The sequence below is a fragment of the Fulmarus glacialis genome, unplaced genomic scaffold, assembly GCF_000690835.1.
Source record: "Fulmarus glacialis isolate BGI_N327 unplaced genomic scaffold, ASM69083v1 scaffold25102, whole genome shotgun sequence".
NCBI classification, from domain to species: domain Eukaryota; kingdom Metazoa; phylum Chordata; class Aves; order Procellariiformes; family Procellariidae; genus Fulmarus; species Fulmarus glacialis.
In genome coordinates this window covers 4,211-12,675 of record NW_009196273.1, presented here as the reverse complement: position 1 = coordinate 12,675, position 8,465 = coordinate 4,211, and the positions used below count along the sequence as shown (strand labels likewise).

General features: G+C 42.3%; 1 protein-coding gene across 1 annotated transcript in view; it reads right to left on the bottom strand.

The window, feature by feature from the left end:
• Window positions 1–481: 481 nt before the first annotated feature.
• TMEM209 (transmembrane protein 209) overlaps window positions 482–8,465 on the bottom strand; it is an 11,700-nt gene continuing 3,716 nt past the window's right edge. Inside the window, 10 exon segments of the mRNA XM_009572158.1 lie at window positions 482–536; window positions 907–980; window positions 1,654–1,751; window positions 1,859–1,973; window positions 3,945–4,042; window positions 4,508–4,633; window positions 5,543–5,639; window positions 6,749–6,820; window positions 7,529–7,704; window positions 8,361–8,465. The exon segment at window positions 8,361–8,465 is cut by the window's right edge and continues 31 nt beyond it. Of these exon segments, the coding sequence (XP_009570453.1) occupies window positions 482–536; window positions 907–980; window positions 1,654–1,751; window positions 1,859–1,973; window positions 3,945–4,042; window positions 4,508–4,633; window positions 5,543–5,639; window positions 6,749–6,820; window positions 7,529–7,704; window positions 8,361–8,465 (1,016 nt within the window).

Sequence of the window (8,465 nt, the reverse complement as noted above, 5' to 3'; positions counted from 1 at the left end):
TTTTTAACTTGGCTTTTCTCGGGCCTATCTGGAATTTCTTGGATCCTGAAGTTGGCCAAATTGCTGCATCTTCCCATGTGACGCTCGCTCGCAGCGGTGCACACCCTCAGGAGGGCTGTTCCAGCCCTCAACGCGGTTGGAGTTTAGTCCCGAGATCAGTTAAGCTCAGTTAAGCTCAGTTAGGCGGCGATGTCACTGACATACATGGAGCAGAAACAGCAAAAGGCTTTTTAAACAGGATTTTCAGGTGAGGAGCCGGAAAGAGAAAACCTGCCTGGTGTTCACACGTAGCAGCATTTCAACAGTGAAATGTTTTAAATAATATCAGGAATTACAAATGCTTCCCCTCTGCCCACAAAGCAGAGCCTAAACTATCCCATTTCATAGCAAGTCCGTGTTTAAGTCAGTAACGTAACAATGCTGCTCAGTCCCTCTCGCCAGAGGAGCACCATTCCTCTGACCCGGCGTCCCGCTGGAGATGTTATTCTCCGAAAATCCACAGAACGTTGACTCCCGATAAACCAAGATTTACGCGCCTGCAAAACCAAAAGTGATCATCATAAATCGTGAGTAAATTAAAGCACCTGCTTAAAACATTACACGAAAACCCATCAATTCCACATTTCAGCATTTTAACATGCAGGTAGGCGGCGTGCTTTGCCGTGAATCGAGCGCGGCTCTTTCAGAACGAAGGGGAAGTCTGGACATTGCGTTTGTTGCTCACACACGTAAGATTTATCCAATTTTATGAAAAAGCTGCTAAACGAGAAGGTGATTTTAACACCATTAATAACGTCCTGCTGTAGTGATTTCAGTTTCAAGTGCCTTCAGACAAGGCGTTTCAAAACAGGACGCTCCGTTCACATCTCGTACGCGGCGCGATGACACGTAACATCGGGTACTTACCCGAGCATCCCGGATTCTTTTGTCTTTATGATATACAAAAACATAAGCAAGGTATGGAACATGTTGTTTCTGCCCTGAATCCACAGGAAAAGAGAAGAACTTAGAAATCAAGTCACTGACAAGAAATTCTAGCAGTATTTCAGGTAGAATAAGTGACCACAGAGAAAGACACCATGAAACGGCATTACGGGGCGGGTCGTCGGGCTTTTTGCCTTAATACTTCACTTCTTTCAATGAGGAAAATACTAGAAAAAGACCAAACGTGGTTTTTGGCTGGATTATTGTCTCCAAATACTTTAAATGCTGGAGCTTTTTGGAAAGCAGAGATCCAGCAACAACCAGGGCTCACTATAAAATTAAAATTCCCAAGAGAATTTCACTGTTTTGAGACTGGAAGCTTCCCCCCCGAATTCCTACGGACCAGCACCGGGCTCGCTGGCCTTAAGCGGTGACAACAGACATCGGGATTACATGACTTGGTATTTTAAAATAAATTGTCAGAAAATAAACAAGAGGAAGCTACTACCTAGGTACTTATGTATCTTAAATAGATACTAAAGCTGTTATTTAGTCGCAGACTAAGTACCACGTTGCAGTCAAAGACCAAGCTAATGTTTACTTCCTGCATCGGGCCAGCCTACAGGTAAATAGTCAATAAATGTGGCCAGTTCCAAAAAAAAAAAAACCCCAAATCAGACCTGCCAATGATTTCCTGGCAGCAGGAGAACACCACTAACACCACCGTACCTTGGGCAAGTTGTAGACGTGGCGCTGGTAGATCAGCTCGTAGTGGGGAGCATTGATGCTGCTCTGGTAGATGCAAAATACATTTTCATTTGAAGTGTCTGCGAATGAAAAGTTTAAAAGATTAAAAAGTTTAAAAGTTTAAAAGATTTCAACGGTGCCGATGTGATCCAAGAGGCAAAGAGCCGTGAAATTTGAGTGCCAGTACCTGGTTTATCTGGTGTCTGAATGAAGTGTTGGGAAGTAAAGGTTTTGCCATCGGGATACTTGGGGTGAGGCGGCAGCCTGGAGTCGAGGTAAGTGCAGAACACGTGCATAATGATCTGGGCAAAGAAAACCAAATCTCACTTTAGTGTCCTTAAAAATACAGCTGCTTTCTTGCCATCATCTCAGGCATTAGTTACAGTATATGACAGTCTGTGGTTGCAACGCTGACTTAACCCCTCTATGTTTAGGGGCCCAAGGCAGCTTAACGCTTAAAGCAGAGATTTCCACGGCCCAGGCACGCTGCTGGGGTGAAGGCAGGTTTATTTTTTCCAGTAAGGGAAACAGTGTCAGTCACAACGCGATAAACCGATGCTGTGTCAGGAGCTCGGTTCATGCACAAGCAACTTTATCCTGGCATCCTGCAGAATTTGGCAAAGGCACTGATTTTGTTAGCATATTTAGGCCACGAACTCCAAGCTGTCTGTTCTAGCGCTGGGTTCTGTACTAGCTGCGAGGATTTGGCTGAGAAGGCAAGCGAAATCAAATTACAGCTTTGTCGACGCTACACCTGTCGAGCAAATTTCTCCTTTCTCCTCACAAAAGGCAAAATAAAAACCACTGGAAAAACCTGAGCTGGCCATGAGTCTTATTAAGAATGCCAAAATTTTGAAATAAAGTCCTGGAACAAGTATCCAGAAAACCACACCACAGCCTGCTATTTGTGTTTTAACCCTTCCCGGAGAGTTCTCAACATTTTATGTCGCCAACGTCACCAAATTATCTGTAATCTGATCCTTTCTGCGTTCACTATATAAAACATGATCTGTTTTGTAGACAAAACAAAAGAGTTTCTCTAGGCTAAATGCCAAAAGTCTCAAGGAGTTTGCGAGATGCACCTTGGAAATCACTGCTTTGTATTACCTGCAGTGTGGTTAACAAAAATGTGAAATTCTATTTTTTTTATAGTAATTGTCTCGAGTACGTAATGTCAAAACTTCACGGCAAGTGTTTATATTAATCTCTTATATTGGAACTTCTTTCCCAGAATTCTTAGAAGTTTAATATACTGCCCAACACCACCTCCCCCAGCTGTTTCTGATAAAAGACTGAATTCCAGGGTGTGCTACTCTGTCTCGTGATCTTTAAACACTTTTGAGCTGTTCACCCTGCTCTCTATCAAGACACTAAGGGTTGCTCCATGGCCAGTCACTACCAAATATTGAATCATCTTCACAAACAGACAATCAAATCCTATTTCAAGACTGATTTTGTACAATTTCAGCTTCCAGCAATTGAATCTCATTATATCTTTGTCAGCAAAGTTGTGAAGCTCTGACATTCGGATCTCCTGGCTTTTATTCTCCCAAGTAACTGCAAATCTATTTACAGTGGGGAAAAAAAAAAAATCACCCTAACTCTACTGTCAGACTCACACTGTAAAGCCCGTTTTCGACTCTCTGAATTGTTGTGTCGTTCTTCTAATTGTTTTAATTACCTCAGCTGAATTTTCAAGTCATTGTTTACACCGAGGTGCTGTTCCTCCTGACCCTTCATATTAACAGGCTAAGCACCACTGCAAGTCTTCTCCCAAGTAGGATGCGCAACATCTTCACATTTCTCACAAAATATTACCAAATTAATCAGCAGCCCTCCCACTCAATCTGCATTTTTTTCCCCTCTGTCCATCATAGCAAAGGAAAATGAGAACAAGGTGAAAGGTTTTCCTTGCATTAGAGATTGTTAGGTGAAGGCAGACATTTGGCTTTTTTAAAGATATAGCAAGAGAACTGCACCCACAAGCTCCCCTGCTGCCAGGCTGCTCCCCGTAGCCATCCGACAGATGTTTCAGAGGAGTCTAAGTAAGAGCCCAGCCTAAGACTAAGATATGCTATCGCAGTTTTGTGATCTACGCAATGCCCAATCCCATTTGCATTATTCCTCACCGACTAGGATGGGATTATCTGTGTAAGTGATGCAAACAGGATTTTACCATGTCCCTCAAAAGACTTACTGGCTATCCCCCCAAAACCTACGCTGAAAGGCAACCTGCTTTAAGCCATTGTATTACGACGTCTTCGAGAACTTACAGAGGAGTCAGTGGGCAAGTCGGTGTCCCACTTGCGGCCTTTGAAATCTCCTCCTCTGTTCCATCGGAAGGAACTCATGCATCCTCCCTGAGAAAGCTCTGAAAACAACAAGATTTATTCAGTTACTGGGCATTGAAAGTGTATGAAAGCGGTGGTGTATGCTGGTTTCAGGGACTTCATACATCTTTCTGGTGTACAAAATAGAAAAAATTCAACTAATGTAATGCTTGTAAAGATATTCATATGGGGAGGTAAATTTACAGGATACTTTTTATTTGTAGTTAATGAAGGGATTAAATCCGGCATTTTGCATCCTGAGCATGCAGGAGGAAAACAAGAAATAAGGCTTTTAAAAACGTTCCCAAAGTTACATCCAAGTCCCGCATTGTTACATCACTATAAAAAGGGCAAGTTGCGAAGAAATATCTCTCCTGCTTAAAAGCAGCTCTCGTCCCTGCCGCGGCTCTTCAAACACCTCCACTGAAGGAACAAACGTCTGACGCCACCGACACTTGACTGCGGTAACGAAGTTATTTTGAAGTCAATACGGTGACACCACGTACCTTTGATCCTTTCGACCAAATACTCCTGGTTTGGTGTAAGATCCAAATACTGCACTATAGCGTTCAGGGTTGGAATGAGTGGAGCTTTAACGAGCGCTGCCTGCTTCAGACTGCTGATGCTGGCTTCTGCAACACAAGAAGAGCCAGCGATGACCACCACAGAACTCTGAACAGCCTCCCTTACCCAGCGTTGCTACAAAGAGCTCTCCTTTTTGACGCACCGTTTAGAGACCTAGAAACATTTAAAACGTGACACTACCCCAAACACTCATTTCAATTCCAATGAAGTAGTAGGTGTCTGCTTTACATCACAGAATATAAAAGCTACAAGGGACCAACACCCACTTTGAAGAGCAGAGGGAGAGTAACGAGGTGGGGACGAGGCCGCATTCCCACAGGCATCACAAGGGATGCAGCTCTTGAGGAGACTACAACAAACAGCCTGCAAAAGGTGGGTTTAATTTAAATGCAGCACATCAGATCCACTTCTTGGGGATATAAATTATCCACATGGGGATATAAATTTGAAGCACCAAGAGAAGCAGTTCTTTAGAATTGCATCGTGACATGAAAAACAGAACTCCAGTTCATCTGAATTTAAAAAAATAGTTCTTTCAGAAAGCAGCTGATTTTAAGGAAGAATTTGGAAAAGCACATAGGACTGGAGACACTGAGAGTTTATAGCACATCTATCCTTGAAATGTTTTCTGACAGTTAACATGCAATAATCAATGATAATTTGAGCCTGTAATTCCCCAGCAGTAAGTTTAGGGAAGGAAAAAAAAAAAAAAAGGTTTATGAATTTTATATGAGACAGGCATCAGTGCGACTTCAGTATTTCCAGAAGTCTTATGAAGAGCCTTTCCAGCTTAATGAAATGCATGACATGGAACAAAGACCGTATCAATACAGAGCGGAAATGGAACAGTAATATTTAACAGACCTAATTTATATAACACCTATCCAACGCCCCAGCTGTGGAGCGGCCCTCCATCAACCTCCACCGGGAACTCCAAAGCTACTGTCTCATCCTACCTCCGATCTGCAATTCTGGACACCCCATTCTTCTCAGCTGAGTGCTCACAGACTCGATCTCTTGGACAAGTGGCACTAGAATAGTCTCATTAATCCACTAGGAAAGAAAAACGTGAAAATTCAAGAGGTCAGAAGCAACAAAAATGTCAAAAAACCCCAACCCTTAGCTTACATCCTACTAATCATCACTGTTACAATCACAAAGAAGCTTAACAAGAGAAACACTGAAGCCAACCAAGGAGGAAAGTAATTCAATTAGAATATCAAATTAGGCAGAGTTTAAATGACTCTTCTAATACCTTCTAAAAGGCCAGAAAATTTAATGTAAAGGAGTCAGGAAAACAAATCCCTACAAAGTATCAGATAAAGCTTTTCTATCCAATGAGGAGAGGGGTATTATGAAGCACAGCCCTCCATCCATAATGATAATTTATACTTCGATGAGTCCAATCCCTCTCACATTTGTTTCAGGAAATCAAGGAGCTGATAAACATTACATGTGGGATTTGTACACGACAGGATTTGGGAACCGAAGCAAGCTGGCCCTAGGTTTACGAACAGATGCTCAGGAATCTGGTGTGGATCTCATACCAATCTTTGCTTTTCACCAATCTTATTACTTTAAAAAAAAAAAACAACCCACAAACCACACAAGCATAACTACATACTTGATAGATGCTATGACTGAAGGGGCAATTCAAAGCTAGATTTACTAATTATTTTGCTATTGTGTGCAATTAAGTCTCCTCTGCTACAGCAATTCCTATTGATAAGATCAAGGTTTTTCTTTTTGCTTTTTATTACGCTGCTCAGGACCATCAGAAAAAGTCAACCTTTGGGTTGGAATTTTCCGTGCTTTGAGCCCACGAGAATGAGTTAGAAATACTGCAGAAATGTCAATTTAGCAAACTGAGTTACAGCAAGGGAAACCAAATCTTGTCATATCAGTTCTCATTCAAAGTTGGATGAACTTTACAGCCGTGAAGTTTTCAGAATACAAAACACCGAGGTCAGGTCGAAAACACATCTCAGTAGTCCTCTCTTAAAGCACGCTGTGGTTTTATCTGCTTGTGCCAGCCCACCCCATCCTCAGACAGACACTGCAATTCCTCCCACCTCCTCAGGCACACGGGGGACACGGAGGTGCTTTTCCACTCTGCTGCGCTTGTTCTTAAAAACCAGGCAGCCCTTAGAAACGGGACTTACGTTTCTGAACTTCGCGGTCCAGGAATCCATGTGGTCAAGGAGCTGTCGGTTCATTGTCACCCGTGCCCAAACCTACGGAAAGGTTTATTAAATATATGTAAGAACTTAACAGAATACCAAGAGTTTTTAGGGTCTATGACAATTTCTGATACTAACAACAGCACGTAATTCGAATCGCATTTTTCCCAAAATTCTTATACGTCTGCTGGCTGTATTGTGTGACTTCTACAGCAGCTTCACATACGACACTCCCACTCTCTATTCATGGTACAATCACCTTGCGTGAGCCCAAATTCAGTTTTAAGCCCTCTGCTCTCTTAGGATAAAATTGATCTCAACTGTAGGATTGATTTAAGAAGTATTTGAATAGGAAGCTTCACTAGGTTAACACAGGAAATAAAGAAAATTGATCTACTTTAATTGAAGCCACATGAATTGTATTCCTTCACATGAGACTTCTTTCAGACACAAGCGTAAAGGCAGTGCTTTATAACCTTCAGCTGTTCCACTGAAGTGGAAATACAGATCAGTTTCAACTCAATTTTTATGTCACAAATTTAATTTATCCAGTGTAAGCCATGCTCTCCAAGGGAGACATCGTTTTCCAACTAAAATTCAGAATTTGAAAAGTCCATTTACAGTGAAGCTGTATGAAGTTGGTTAAATGCTAGAGGGTTTCTCTCTCCAACGTTTTTGATCCAGCTCAAATCCAAACCTCTGCGCAAAGCTGTGTATTTTAGACCTGTTTCTCCCTCTTGACCACTTTGCTGCCGAATTTACCTCTTCTGCAGCCTGTTTCGAGCTCAGATCAGCTTCATCCTTGTGCGCTGATGGAGCCTGGGACCTGCAAGCCAGCTGATACTGGAACTTTCTCAGCGTCTGTGCGTAGTCTGCCATTGAACGGCTGTAGTTCCAAAAAGTTGGGCTGCTGGAAGGAGAGCTGGAATCTGAACTTCCTGAAACGATTCATTCATTAAACAGTCACGTTCAATTATTGCCAAGTAATTCTGGAAGCAACAGTACAGGCAATACGTCAGTATGTTAAGACTCTGACAAGAGACACGAACACGAACTGCCATGAATACATACACTGAAGTCAGTCTGCATAAACACCGATTTCACCTTTATCTTGATTGTCCCTATCCAGGGAAAAAACTGCCTGCAGGTAATTCACCCTCTTTCTCTGCAATGCCTTCTCCACAAGATATTCCTTTCATCAAGGTAATAAAGCCCATCATCTCATCATGGTCCACTACAGCCAACAACTGCTACAGAGACAATCTATCAGCACACATTTCCATACGCTGCAACAGCAGCCTATACCCTATCCAAAGGAATACTTTGGAGGAAAACTCTCTGAAGCTCCTAAGCCATGGAGACGTGTAGAAACGATGGCATTCTACCTCATGTCCTAATTACTCAGTAGAAGACTAAACTGTTCAGCAGCCGCCTTTACCAAGGTCACAGGTCATTACCGTAAATGAGTTAGGTCTATTTACTAGTACGAATATGCTGGAATCCTTTGCAACTTTTTCTCATCTGCAAAAGAACTCTCGAATAAACCCAACACGTTCTTCTTACCAAGCTTTTCATATCTAATCTGTTTACTTACCCAGTTGAACTCTGTGCTGTTTCTCTTCTTCATTTCGAAGGAAGGTGTCCAGTGACTTCAGGTCTGTCATATAGTCTTCTTTGCCAGTAGGAGAATTATACAGAA